General features: G+C 46.1%; 1 protein-coding gene across 1 annotated transcript; it reads left to right on the plus strand.

Moving 5' to 3' along the window:
• Nucleotides 1-3,367: 3,367 nt before the first annotated feature.
• Nucleotides 3,368-15,078, plus strand: LOC311101461 (uncharacterized protein; the record flags this gene model as incomplete). Its single annotated transcript, XM_084142619.1, has 4 exons — nucleotides 3,368-3,868; nucleotides 4,097-4,154; nucleotides 13,040-13,303; nucleotides 14,522-15,078. The coding sequence occupies 4 exons, from the start codon at nucleotides 3,368-3,370 to the stop codon at nucleotides 15,076-15,078; spliced, it is 1,380 nt and encodes a 459-aa protein (XP_083998745.1).
• Between the last annotated feature and the right edge of the window lie 479 nt (nucleotides 15,079-15,557).

A 15,557-nucleotide genomic window follows, 5' to 3' on the forward strand; every position in this document is an offset into this window, starting at 1 on the left:
GAGAAGAAAAAAAGTATTATAATAATCTCGCTCAATCCCTCTGCTGAGCACACCAGACACAACACGAGAAATGACAATCACACCGAGCACCACAGAAGAGAGATGGGATATGGAGCTTACCTAAAACCTACAATAACTCAACCCTAGTCTTCGTGCGGATTCGCGGTGGGTAATTACGCACTGTAGCCCGCTGGCAAGGAAATAAACCCCCCAGCACGCTGGTAGATTCCACCAAGCCATGGATATGCCCCTGAGACAACTGCTCAGTCCACAGACACCACACAAAAACAACAAACATTTAACCATGCCCAACGTATTCCAAAACATAACACGTCACTAAGCCTATCAGAGGAAAAGGCTATAGCTCCGGGTAGCAAATGTCCCTACCCTATCCCAAATCTCCCACTGAGGTACACAGCCGATTGTACTCACCTCCTCAGACCGATGCCCCAACAGCGAGTAGAGCAAGAGTTTCCAGGCTGAGCAGGGCCTGGAAACTAACCAATGTACTCTCTCCAATGCAGTACACAACCCAAAACACCAAAGGCAACCAATACTGGGCCTATCAAACTCAAACAAACTAACAAAATATACAACCAAAGCACCTACAGAATTTAACATTAACTCCACGTTTTCTCCCACTTTCAAGATCCCGAACCGGCTCAAAGTTCGTAACAAAAGGGAGACAACGTGGAGACAAGGAATACCAAAATATATATTTATTAACTAAAGTAAACTAAGTACAATTACCAATGGTGTGTGTAATCAGTAATCAGTAGTGTAAGTGAGTGTTTTGCATGCATAAATGTAATAATGCAAGGTGTTGAAAGGTGCCAAAGCAAACAACCAAAAAGCCACAAAAATACCACAACAAAAATCAATAAAGGTGTCTGCATGGAGAGAGTCTCCCCAATGACTGTGGAAGAGGTCCATTTATCCTGGGACACACCCAAGCCCAGGTGTTTCCCATGTAGCTGACGACCCTCCCAACTCTGCCCACCGGCATCCTAATAAGGAAACAAGAGCAAAGAGAGAGAATACGGCAGACAAAGTGGGAGGGTCGTCACAATGCATAAATCTATACTTATTCTACTAAGATATCATCACTTGATGGGTCTAATAAACCAAGCTGATAACTGATCTATTCAAGAAAAACATAAATAATTAACATTGCATGTGTATTAGTATAGTATGATGATAGGCCTATTGCAAAGAGCAGTTGGATACCCACTGCTAAAAGCCATAACCCGCTCCTGTACGCATGACGCCCCTCAATAGCGGCTTTTCTTCCATGGTGCTCATCCCCATGTTCTATTTAATCCAGGAGGGAAATCATAGGAGTTTGCGACACCGTTATAAAGGATGAAAGTCTCTTATATTCACCAAATCGTACATTCACTTTGCGTCTGCCTTCTTGCTCCGTAGAACTGTTTATCCTGGCGCATGCCTCTGTTTTGTTTGTTGACTTTATTTTCTGCCAACAATTGGACCTAATGTGCGACAATGTTTGTGATCCCTGAAATGTAGCAATATGTAAATTCCCACGCCCATAAAACGTATAATATCCAGTTAGCGAGTGTGTATAGCCTAACTTTTGATTAATATAAAAAAACGGAAATTGGAAAAAATAAATGACCAAATCAAATAATCCAAACAATCTAAAAAATGTAGAGTGAACGTCATATTTGATTTACCCTGGCGTTAATGTTTGACAGCCGGCCATCCTCCTGTCTACGGTGCGCACATAAGCGGAACAATTGATTGTGTCCTCCTGAAAACTCTCCCAAAAGCGACAAGGCAAACCGGTTTTCTTTTATCTCAAAGAAGAGAAAATAATATCATTATCATTTTATAATCTCTTATTTCCTACATTGTCATTATCCCTGTGAGTAGGCCTAGGCAACCTCAATTTCCTTTCATGAGTCAATAGATAATCTTATCCCTATAGGATATTGATAATGTATCTGGATGTATAGAGGCTACTGCCTAATCTCAAGATATCAAGATTGGATTAGAAAGTAGTGCTTGGTAGTTCAGTGGAGAAATAAGCCCCCCCACCTCTCTACCCAGCCGCCGCAGTCCTCCTATAATAAACAGTATATATAATAATATATGCCATTTTTACGTACAGGTGGTCCCGGGAATCAAATTCACTATCCTGACGTTGCAAGCGCCATGCTCTACCAACTGAGCTCCCACTTTATCCTCCTGTCTCCACCCTTTCCTCCTCCTACTTCCTACCCCTCCTCCGTCCTGCACCCTTTGAGCTGACCCCAACCTGGCCCTGGTGTTGTGGATTGGCCTGGGGAACAATGGCCCCACCAGCCCATGTGGAGACAGACAGAAAGTGTAACCACGGTGATAGAGCTGGGGTAGATCTTTAAATTCACATCATGTAGCGAAAACCCTTTCAGATAATCCATGTAGTACAGGAGGAGACACGGAGAGAGGGGAACAGAAAGGAAAAGCTTTGCATGACAAGTTAGTGTCTATTAGAGTCTGTGTGTGACCATTACGTTAATCACTAGTGTGTGTGTGTGTGTGTGTGTGTGTGTGTGTGTGTGTGTGTGTGTGTGTGTGTGTGTGTGTGTGTGTGTATGTGTGTGAGTGTGTGCTCATTTAGTGGGCCGGCTTTACTGACGTCTTTATGGAAGGCCATCACCATGGCAACAGCAAGCAATGAGTGTCTAATAAAAGGCTGCTCTCCTCTCTGGCTGTCGTTCTCTTTCTCCTATCTGCCTTTCTCTTTCTCTGTTTCACTTCCTTTCTCTTCTTCTGTCTGTCTTGCCAACCTACGTAGCACAGCATGCTCAACATCAGCAGAGGGAGATAGATAGAACAGCAAAAGCGAGGCAGAAGAAAAGGACAGGAATATGACTAGCTCTAACATCTCACTCCGCCATCGAGTGGAGCCCTCTGTGAATGCAGCCTGCTGTGTCATCCATCATCCATCTGTGTGGGGGACATCTTTGATCTGTCAAAGAAGAGGATCTTTGATTTACCAGAGTTGGATATCTTTGTGACCTGTTGTGGAAAAATCTATTTTGAAATCTACTAGAAAAGGATGTCTTTGTACAGTGGGGGATCTCTCCTCATTGTGTATTTCTAAGGAGGATAGGAGAGCGTGTGTCCTTTGTGTTGGCCAAGGCAAGGCTCTCGGAATACTGTTATGGTTAATAGGATACTGTGGCTGCACATGTTACATTGCATCAACCCATAGAAAATACTTGATTCAGGGATGGCCCACTCACTATTGAATCGTTGACTATGCTGACTGCTTTGGTGAACACAAAAAAATAATCGCATGACAAGTATGATATGATATTGAGCTATAAATGCATTCAACTCAACTTTTCATCTGCTAATAATGCGTAGGACACCACCCCGTCTTGACGGAACACAACAGAAGAACAACAAGCAACAGGTTGAGGAAGAGGAGGAGGAAAAAGAGACAGAACAAGAAGAGGAAGAGAAGGGAGAAGAAGAGGGTCATCATGATTTGGCTAAATCCTCTCTATGCCCGTCCTGTAGGCGTGGTTTTGACGTTGCTCTTCTCCTACCATGCTCCCATACCCTGTGTGGGCGCTGTGTAGGGGGTGGAGAGGGGGCAGGGCGATGTGTACTGGATGATGAAGGGGACGGTGTGTGCCATGCTTCCCGTGGTGGCACCCGTTCTGCCCACCACCGCTCTAACAGTGCCCCTGTGTGTGCCGTGCTGTGCCCTTGCTGTCGCCACCCTGTGGAGCTGCCATGCTGGGAGTGGGCTTCTGCTACCTACTGCCTGCCCCTCGACCCCACCCTGACCCCTGGGTGGACAGCCAGTAGAGCTGGGGACCAGGCAGAAGGAGGGACGAAGGCCTTCTCACAGGTAACCAAGCTTGTTATTTTCTTTTCAGGTAGGAAGCTAGGCTTATTTCAACTTTGTTTTAGACATGTGAGAGGCACACAAGTCTTATGGATGCGCAATCTTCTCCCATTGCCTTATTCAATCTTTGGATGGATACAGATCACACCCTCCAAGTGACCCAGTGACTTAACCCTCCCTAACACACCTTCCCATTCCTTCCCACCCCACCCCCACTAATCCCACCTGCAGGGGAATCCATTGGGCAGGGACACAGGGGGTGTCACGGACCAGAGCACTGCTGCATATGGTGAGTGAAATGGCACCTTGGCAGTTAGTCTAGGTTAGACACATTATGTGAGCTCCAGGTTTAAACTGGGAGACATGCCAGGCAGTTGTTATTGCTGTTGCTGTTACTCTTCACAGTGTTGGGTCTCTGGTTCCTCTGAATACTGGCAGGCATCATGGGAAAGTGAGAATGAAATGGGTTAAGGAGAATCTGGCAGGCTTGCTTCCCTACATGCTTTACTGGTGAGTTCTGTGGCTCTGGCCTCGCAATCTGCTTCGAGACACGGCAGAGGCCGGCGATTGTGATAGGGAGTTCGATGGTGAGGCATATATCTGTACCAGGGGCAAAGACTTTGTGTTTCCTGGGGCAAAAGTTCAGGATATCACCAGGTTGATGGTTCATGTGGGGTCAAATTACATTATGAAGGGCAGCTCAGAACAGCTGAAGATGGATTTTAAAGAACTGATTGGGTCTCTACTTGACACCAACAAACGCCCCATAATATCTGGCCCTCTGCCCTCCCTAAATCGTGGCATTGAACAGTTCAGCAGACTTTCAGCCTTCCATAACTGGCTACGAGACTATTGCAGCTCTGTGGGTGTAACATTTATTGACAATTTTGATACCTTCTGGAAACAAAGCTCGTATTATAAGGAGGATGGGATCCACACAAATCATTTGGGTTCCTGGATCCTTTCACAGCATTATAAGGCTGCGTTGAGACAATGACTTATCAATGACCCAAGTCCAGCTCATTTAATCCCTACCATTGTGTTGCTGAGTTGTCATAATGATTCAGTAAATGTATATTATCCTAGGGGCATTGGAAGACACAATGTAAATAACCTAATTTATGTCCTTTTTATAATAATATAATATGCCATTTAGCAGACGCTTTTATCCAAAGCGACTTACAGTCATGTGTGCATACATTTTTACATATGGGTGGTCCCGGGGATCGAACCCATTACCCTGGCATTACAAGCGCCATGCTCTACCAATTGAGCTACTGCTGATCCTACAGCTATTGGATGCAGTACTCATATGCCTATGAACCAGAGTAATACTGTTAGCACTGAGGTGGTGTGCCCTAGTGGGAAGTCCACTTTGTGCAGCTCACCCTGCACTAATAAAAATAACCTGAGTATGTCTACCTCTGCTAAGCTTCCCAGTAAAGCAAGAAAAATAATCAAGCATCCCAGAAAAGTGTTAAAAATAGCCCACGTTAACATATGTAGCTTAAGAAACAAGGTTCATGAAATCAATAATTTGCTAGTAACAGAAGACGTTCATATTCTGACAATCTCTGAAACTCACTTAGATAATACATTTGATGATACAGTGGTAGCAATACAAGGTTATAACATTTACAGAAAAGACAAAAATGCCAACGAGGGCGGTGTTGCGGTCTATATTCAGAACCACATTCCTGTAAAGCTTAGAGAGGATCTCATGTTAAATACTGTTGAAGTAATATGGCTACAGGTTCACATGCCTAAAGCCCATTCTGGTGGGCAGCTGCTATAGACCACCAAGCGCTGACCGTCAGTATCTGGATAACGTGTGAAATGCTTGATAATATATGTGATATCAATAGAGAGGCATACTTTCTGGGTGATTTAAATATTGACTGGCTTTCATCAGGCTGCCCACTCAAGAGAAAGCTTCAAACTGTAACTAGTGCCTGCAACCTGGTTCAGGTTATCAATCAACCTACCAGGGTAGTTACAAACAGTACAGGAATGAAATCATCAACATGTATTGATCATATCTTTACTAATTCTGCAGAAATTTACTTGAAAGCAGGATCCAAATCCATTGGATGTAGTGATCACAATTTAGTAGCCATATCTAGGAAAATCAAAGTTCCAAAGGCTGGGCCTAATATTGTGTATAAGAGGTCATACAATATGTTTTATAGTGATTCCTATGTTGTTGATGTGAATAATATTTGTTGGTCTGTGGTGTGTAATGACGAGCAACCAGACGCTGCACTTCACACATTTATGAAATTGCTTATCCCAGTTACTAATAAGCATGCACCCATTAAGAAAATGACTGTAAAAACTGTTAAATCCCCATGGATTGAAAAAGGAATTGAAAAATGGTATGGTTGAGAGGGATGAGGCAAAAGAGATGGCAAATAGGTCTGGCTGAACAACCAATTGGCAAACGTACTGCAAATTGAGAAATAATGTGACTAAACTGAATAAAAAGAAGAAGAAACTACACTATGAAACAAAGATAAATGACATAAAGAATGATAGTAAAAACCTTTGGAGCACCTTAAATGAAATTTTGGGCAAAAAGGCAAACTCCGCTCCATCATTCATTGAATCAGATGGCTCATTCATCACAAAACCCACTGATATTGCCAACTACTTTAATTACATTTACATTTTAGTCATTTAGCAGACGCTCTTAACCAGAGCGACTTACAGGAGCAATTAGGGTTAAGTGCCTTGCTCAAGGGCACATTAACGTCATTTAGCAGACGCTCTTGGCCAGAGCGACTCACAAATTGGTGCGTTCACCCTATAGCCAGTGGGATAACCACTTTACAATTTGGGGGGGGGGGGGGGGGGGGGGGTTAGAAGGAATACTTTATCCTATCCCAGGTATTCCTTAAAGAGGTGGGGTTTCAAATGTCTCCGGAAGGTGGTGAGTGACTCCGCTGTTCTGGCGTCGTGAGGGAGCTTGTTCCACCATTGGGGTGCCAGAGCAGCGAACAGTTTTGACTGGGCTGAGCGGGAGCTGTGCTTCCGCAGAGGAAGGGGAGCCAGCAGGCCAGAGGTGGATGAACGCAATGTCCTCGTTTGGGTGTAGGGACTGATCAGAGCCTGAAGGTACAGAGGTGCCGTTCCCCTCACTGCTCCATAGGCAAGCACCATGGTCTTGTAGCGGATGCGAGCTTCAACTGGAAGCCAGTGGAGTGTGCGGAGGAGGGGGGTGACGTGAGAGAACTTGGGAAGGTTGAACACCAGACGGGCTGCGGCATTCTGGATGAGTTGTAGGGGTTTAATGGCACAGGCAGGGAGCCCAGCCAACAGCGAGTTGCAGTAGTCCAGACGGGAGATGACAAGTGCCTGGACCAGGACCTGCGCCGCTTCCTGTGTAAGGCAGGGTCGCACTCTCCGAATGTTGTAGAGCATGAACCTGCAGGAGCGGGTCACCGCCTTGATGTTGGCGGAGAACGACAGGGTGTTGTCCAGGGTCACGCCTAGGCTCTTCGCACTCTGGGAGGAGGACACAGCGGAGTTGTCAACCGTGATGGCGAGATCATGGAACGGGCAGTCCTTCCCCGGGAGGAAGAGCAGCTCCGTCTTGCCAGGGTTCAGCTTGAGGTGGTGATCCGTCATCCATACTGATATGTCTGCCAGACATGCAGAGATGCGATTCGCCACCTGGTTATCAGAAGGGGGAAAGGAGAAGATTAGTTGTGTATCGTCAGCGTAGCAATGATAGGAGAGACCATGTGAGGATATGACAGAGCCAAGTGACTTGGTGTATAGGGAGAAAAGGAGAGGGCCCAGAACCGATCCCTGGGGGACACCAGTGGTGAGAGCACGTGGTGCGGAGACAGCTTCCCGCCACGCCACTTGGTAGGAGCGACCGGTCAGGTAGGACGCAATCCAGGAGTGAGCCGCGCCGGAGATGCCCATCTCGGAGAGGGTGGAGAGGAGGATCTGATGGTTCACAGTATCAAAGGCAGCAGACAGGTCTAGAAGGACAAGAGCAGAGGAGAGAGAGTTAGCTTTAGCAGTGCGGAGAGTCTCCGTGACACAGAGAAGAGCAGTCTCAGTTGAATGACCAGTCCTGAAACCTGATTGGTTTGGATCAAGAAGGTCATTCTGAGAGAGATAGCAAGAGAGTTGGCTAAAGACGGCACGCTCAATAGTTTTGGAAAGAAAAGAAAGAAGGGATACTGGTCTGTAGTTGTTGACATCAGTGGGGTCGAGTGTTGGTTTTTTGAGGAGGGGAGCAACTCTCGCTCTCTTGAAGACGGAAGGGACATGGCCAGCGGTCAAGGATGAGTTGATCAGCGAGGTGAGGTAGGGGAGAAGGTCACCGGAGATGGTCTGGAGAAGGGAGGAGGGGATGGGGTCAAGCGGGCAGGTTGTTGGGCGGCCTGCAGTCACAAGTCGCAGGATTTTATCTGGAGAGAGAGGGGAGAAAGAAGTCAAAGCATAGGGTAGGGCAGTGTGAGCAGGACCAGCAGTGTTATTAGACTTAACAAACGAGGATCGGATGTCGTCAACCTTCTTTTCAAAGTGGTTGACGAAGTCATCCACAGAGAGAGAGGAGGGGGGGGGGGGGGGGAGGAGGATTCAGGAGGGAGGAAAATGTGGCAAAGAGCTTCCTAGGGTTAGAGGCAGATGCTTGGAATTTAGAGTGGTAGAAGGTGGCCTTAGCAGCAGAAACAGATGAAGAAAATGTAGAGAGGAGGGAGTGAAAAGATGCCAGGTCGGTAGGGAGTTTAGTTTTCTTCCATTTCCTCTCCGCTGCCCGGAGCTCTGTTCTGTGAGCTCGCAGTGAGTCATCAAGCCACGGAGCTGGGGGGGAGGACCGAGCCGGCCGGGAGGATAGGGGACACAGAGAGTCAAAGGATGCAGAAAGGGAGGAGAGGAGGGTTGAGGAGGCAGAATCAGGAGATTGGAGGGAGAAGGATTGAGCAGAGGGAAGAGATGATAGGATGGAAGAGGAGAGAGTAGTGGGAGAGAGAGAGCGAAGGTTGCGGCGGCGCATTACCATCTGTGTAGGGGCAGAGTGAGTAGTGTGGGAGGAGAGCGAGAGAGAAAAGGAAACAAAGTAGTGGTCGGAGACTTGGAGGGGAGTTGCAGTGAGATTAGTAGAGGAGCAGCATCTAGTGAAGATGAGGTCAAGCGTATTGCCTGCCTTGTGAGTAGGGGGGGACGGTGAGAGGGTGAGGTCAAAAGAGGAGAGGAGTGGAAAGAAGGAGGCAGAGAGAAATGAGTCAAACGTGGACATAGGGAGGTTGAAATCCCCCAAAACTGTGAGGGGTGAGCCATCCTCAGGAAAGGAACTTATCAAGGCGTCAAGCTCGTTGATGAACTCTCCAAGGGAACCTGGAGGGCGATAGATGACAAGGATATTAAGCTTAAATGGGTTAGTGACTGTGACAGCATGGAATTCAAATGAGGAGATAGACAGATGGGTTAGGGGAAAAATTGAGAATGTCCACTTGGGAGAGATGAGGATTCCTGTACCACCACCCCTCTGACCAGATGCTCTCGGGGTATGCGAGAACACATGGTCAGACGAGGAGAGAGCAGTAGGAGTAGCCGTGTTTTCAGTGGTGATCCATGTTTCCGTCAGCGCCAGGAAGTCGAGGGACTGGAGGTTGGCATAGGCTGGGATGAAGTCAGCTTTGTTGGCAGCAGAACGGCAGTTCCAGAGGCTGCCTGCGACCTGGAACTCCAGGTGAGGGGTGCGAGCAGGGACCACCAGGTTGGAGAGGCAGCAGCCGCGCGGTGTTGTGCGTTGTTTGTGTAGCCTGTGCAGAGACGAGAGAACAGGGATAGGCAGAGGCATAGTTGACAGGCTGTAGCAAATGGCTACAAAAATGCAGAGGAGATCGGAATGAAATGAGCTAAGCATCTGGGAGAGGAGAGAGGGGGGCCTCCCTCACCAAAAACTTCTACCTCAGAAACTAAAATTGTTTCACTGAACAGTTGTTCAATGTTTAAAGGAATAAACTCAAACCCACTTTATTCAGCTAGCCAACTATGACACCATAGCTGACTAGCATGCTAGCATCCAATAACACACAGTTTAACACACAGTTAAGCACAAATACTCACAACAAACCACCAATAGTGTGTTAACTAGCTAACCAGCATGCCAGCATCCAGTAACACACAGCCAAGCACAAACACTTGGTCACAGCAAACCACCAATAGTGTGATAACACACTAAACAGATCATTCGTGTCTGTGTCAAGTTCCTTTCATGACGCAGCAATGATTCAACATTGGCTAGCTAGGACAATTATATTGTAATTAGCTACTACCGTACCGTTCGCTGGTCGTGCTGGGTAGCTAGCAATGGCCACTGTGTTGGCTTTGTTTTAAGAACGGCTAGCTAGCTAGCTTCGTGCTACACCCGGCACGCAATGGCTACTGTGTTGACTCTGACTCTGTTCGAAAAAACGGCTAATTAGCTCGCTTCGTGCTACAGCCGGCACGGCGGAAGACACTGCCAAGACACAGTAGCTACCCACGATACCTAGCTATGACGCCGTAGCTAACTAGCAAGCTAGCATCCATTAACACACAATTAGCACCAATACTTGGTTACAACAAACTGCCAAGAGTGTGTTAGCACACTAAACAGATGATTCATGTCCGTGTCTAGTTCCTTACATAACGCAGAACGCAGCAAAAATTAAACGTTGGCTAGAAGCACATTTAACAGTGGGAACAGCTAATCGTTACCAGTAGCTACCCGCTAGCTAGCTAGCCTCGTGCTTCGATACTAACCTACAATAACCTACGGAAACCTACAATAACAACAATACTAACCTATAATAAATACAATACCTAACTACACTAACTACCAACCTACGATATAATGCATGGTTAAGCTATACTCAACACCAAATGAGAAGTTTGCTTACCTCCAGCTAGAGAGCTAGCTAGCCTCGAGCTTCAATACTAGCCTACAATAACCTACGGAAACCTACAATAACAACAATACTAACCTATAATAAATACAATACCTAACTACAACTAACTACCAACCTACGATCTAATGCATGGTTAAGCTATACTCAACACCAAATGAGAAGTTTGCTTACCTCCAGCTAGAGAGCTAGAGAGCTAGAGAAAAACACGTCCTCTCCCGACTGCTGCTCCCGACACTACAAATGATTTTTTCATTGGCAAGATTAGCAAATTTAGGCATGACATGCCAGCAACAAACGCTGACACTACACATCCAAGTATATCTGACCAAATTATGAAAGACAAACATTGTAGTTTTGAGGTGAAAAAAGTATTATTGTCGAACAACAATGACAAGCCACCGAGGTCTGACAACTTGGATGGAAAATGACTGAGGATAATAGCGGACAATATTGCCACTCCTATTTGCCACATCTTCAATTTAAGCCTACTAGAAAGTGTGTGCCCTCAGGCCTGGAGGTAAGCAAAAGTCATTCCGCTACCTAAGAATACTAAAACCCCCTTAACTGGCTCAAATAGCCGACCAATCAGCCTGTTACCAACCCTTAGTCAACTTTTGAAAATAATTGTGTTTGACCATATAAAATGCTATTTTACAGTAAACAAATTGACAACAGACTTTCAGCACACTTATAGGGAAGGACATTCAACAAGCATAGCACTCACACAAATGACTGATGATTGGCTGATGATAAAAATATTGTGGGGGCTGTTTTGTTAGACTTCAGTGCGGCTTTTGACATGATCGATCATAGCCTGTTGCTGGAAAAACGTATGTGTTATGGCTTTACACCCCCTGCTATATTGTGGATAAAGAGTTACCTGTCTAACAGAACACAGAGGGTGTTCTTTAATGGAAGCCTCTCCAACAAAATCCAGGTAGAATCAGGAATTCCCCAAGCCAGCTGTCTAGGCCCCTTACTTTTTTATATCTTTACTAATGACATGCCACTGGCTTTGAGTAAAGCCATTGTGTCTATGTATGCGGATGACTCAACACTATACACGTCAGCTACCACAGCGACTGAAATGACAGCAACACTTAACAAAGAGCTGCAGTTAGTTTCAGAATGGGTGGCAAGGAATAAGTTAGTCCTAAATATTTCAAAACCTCAAAGCATTGTATTTGGGACAAATAATTTACTAAATCCTAAACCTCAACTAAATCTTGTAATGAATAATGTGGAAATTGAGCAAGTTGAGGAGGCTAAATTGCTTGGAGTAACCCTGGATTGTAAACTGTCATGGTCAAAACGTATTGATACAACAGTAGGATGGGGAGAAGTCTGTCTATAATAAAGCGTTGCTCTTCATTCTTAACAGCACTATCAACAAGGCAGGTCCTACAGGCCCTAGTTTTGTCGCACCTGGACTACTGTTCAGTCATGTGGTCAGGTGCCACAAAGAGGGACTTAGGAAAATTGCAATTGGCTCAGAACAGAGCAGCACGGCTGGCCCTTGGATGTACACAGAGAGCTAACATTAATCTCTCCTGGCTCAAAGTGGAGGAGAGATTTACTTCATCACTACTTGTATTTGTGAGAGGTATTGACATGATGAATGCACCGAGCTGTCTGTTTGAACTACTGGCGCACAGCTCGGCCACCCATGCATACCCCACAAGACATGCCACCAGAGGTCTCTTCAGAGTCCCCAGTTCAAGAACAGACTATGGGAGGCGCACAGAACTACTAATACTCTATTCCACATCAAGTAACTGATGCAAGCAGTAAAATTTGATTTAAAAAACTGATAAAAATACACTTTATGGAACAGTGGGGATTGTGAAGCAACACAAACACACGATAACATAAGCACTATACACACATTGATTTTGTGTTATAGATATGTGGTAGTAGAGTAGAGGCCTGAGGGCACACACTTAATATCTTGTGAAATCTGTTATGAATGTATTGTAATGTTTTAAAAATGTATAACTGCCTTAATTCTGCTGGACCCCAGGAAGAGTAGCTGCTGCCTTGGACGCAGGCTCACCACTGGAGGGTGCTATAGACCTACGAGAGGAGGAGATGGAACAGTCTGTCTCAGGTCAATGAGTCCAATGCAATACTCTTTATCCAAGGATGTCTTGATATACTGTGTAGAAGAAGAGTAAAAATACACATTTTATTAATTGCAATGCTCCTGATTAGAGGAAATCAGGTTTCACCTTCTCTTTTTTCTTCATCTCTCCCTTCCCAGGTCTGACATTCACCCTGGACCCCTCTGCTGCTGCTCCATCCCTCCATCTCTCCACCTCCTCTCTCACTGTGACCTTCCACGGACCAAGCCCTCCGCCACTACCCTCTCGCCACCATAGCAACAGGGTCACGGGGTCAGTAACAAGCACTGGATCCCAGGAGTCTGCCCCCCAGCCACTCCCTCAGGTGTGTGGGGACGTGGTCATCGTCAGGGGTCAGTTCTACTGGGAGGTGGATGTCTGCAACAGCACCCTCTACAGGATAGGTGAGGAAGTGCACCCTAATCCACCTGGCCGTTATTTACTGGTGGTGGCAGAACAAGTACAAATCCCTGCTTTGATAATAATACTCTTAGTCTCTGGCATGCTGATAAATTCCTACTGACCGACATAAATATGAATTTCCATGGGCTATATTTCTTACACAATCATGTGGCGGTTGTAGCCTACAAATACATACAGGCAGTCTTGTGCAAATGCTCCAGCACAATATTGTCTCTAGTGCATACAGGACACAGGCTGTCTATCCTACATAAAGTTCATTCACATCCTTTAACTCTGCTCTGTGGTGCCACCCAGTGGTGAACAGGATGTCAGCAGGGATATCCCAGCACTTGGCTGAACCACTAACAATTTAATTGTTTCTTTAACTATTTCTTTTTGGCTTACAAGGCATATTGACATCTGCTCTCTGTAAACAACAGAAAACTCTAATAATTTGGCCCAGCAACAAGCCATAAACAATCTGTTGATTTGCATTAAATATGACAGAAATGTGCAGCTTCATCATTAACTGTAGAGAGTCAGGCCAAATACGTATTAGTGGTTGTTGACCATGATGACTGGCACTGTCGACAGAGCTGTACTTAGGGAATAGGGATACTAAGCGAGGCAATATGGGATGGGAACAGCATTGATATTTCACATATTATTGCTGACTCGTGCCTATCCCACATCAAAAAATATTACAGTTTACTATAGAATACTACAGTACTTATATAGAATTCTGTAGTAAACTGTACTATACTGTAGAATACTATACTACACACTGTAGAATACCTCTATCATGTGTAGTACTTACTATAGAATGGTGTAGTATACTGTAAAATACTATAGTAAATACTACAGTATACTACAGACCACAAACACTACAGTAAACTCTACAGTAAATACTACAGTAATGTCCGCAAAAACACTACTGTCTGCAAAAACACTGCAGTAATTACTATAGTGTATATACTACAGTATTTCATTTGCATATACCCTGCCCAGTCTGTTCCTACTCCAATCAACATGTTTTTATTCAGGCAAAATGAGGCAACAAATATGTAGCGTTGTTGAGTGCAGAAACAGTCATGTATGCCCCAGGAACCTATTTCATGATGACATTGCAAAGTATATTGGCACGATATTTGAAGACATAATTTCCCATGATGTCTGTTTTGTGACACAGAAAGCAACCACCTTTCCTATTTTCCATACAGGAGTGAGCTCATTGGACGATGCTTGCGGCTGGTGGCTGGAAAGGCGGGGCTTGTCCTTCTCCACTATGTATGATAGCCGTCGGGAGCCCTTACGTGCCGTGCCCCCCCAGATCAAGACCCTAGGGCTGTTTCTCAACATGGGTGGAGGGGCGCTGAGCTTCCACAACCCTCTGACCCAGGAACACCTGGCCACCCTGCCCACTCGCTTCAGCCATGCTGGGGTACGTCCCGCTCTGGGGCTGGGCCAGGGCAGGCTGAGACTTCACTGTGGCCTTCCCCCTCCGCCCCACGTCTTCCTCAGCCCAACGTCTGTCTATAGAGGGCCTACTGGAGCTGGTGAGGGTCGCTGGCGCAGAGACGTGCCCTTCCGGTCTGTACGGACAGTCATCCAGAGGTTTGAGGAGCTGGCGGTGTCAGATTCTGACTCAGGGCTGGTATCCAGTTTTGGGTCGTCCTGCTCCACTCTGGCCGAACCAGGCCCAGGACTCAGCTTCAGCCTCAGCCCAGGAGCAGCTCTCCATCCTGGGCAAGAGGGGAAGGAGGCTGGGGCAGAGTGACATGTGGAGGACAGAGTACAGTACATTGTACAATGAGGGGCCTCTACCCTGCTGGTGATAGGGGCAAACTGCTACCACATCAAGCTGTCACATCGTCATATTGCAAATAGGTTGTCATAAGGTTGGTCATGACAGTACGTGACAAATTTGGGATAAACTTGTGAGATGGAAGGGCTATTCTTCTGCTATATGATGGGAGAAAACTGAATAACACCACAAACCCTTTGGGATGAGTTGATCTTTGGATGACCATTTCCATGGTTAATTTCCCATCTCTGAAGAACTCTCTGTGACTTTCTCATCAGTGTGGCCCTGTAATTGACTTTCTCCCCAGGACGCTGGGCTTCCTCTCAGCTACACAACCCCCGGAGGTTTGGGGCTGGGCCAGCGCTGTCTGTGGGGGTGTTAGGAGGAGGAGGATGTCTCACTGGGGGTCCCACACTCTGGTGTGGGGGTTGATGGTAGGACAGTAGTGTTGA

The sequence above is a fragment of the Coregonus lavaretus genome (assembly GCF_964263955.1).
Source record: "Coregonus lavaretus genome assembly, chromosome: 26".
NCBI lineage: Eukaryota > Metazoa > Chordata > Actinopteri > Salmoniformes > Salmonidae > Coregonus > Coregonus lavaretus.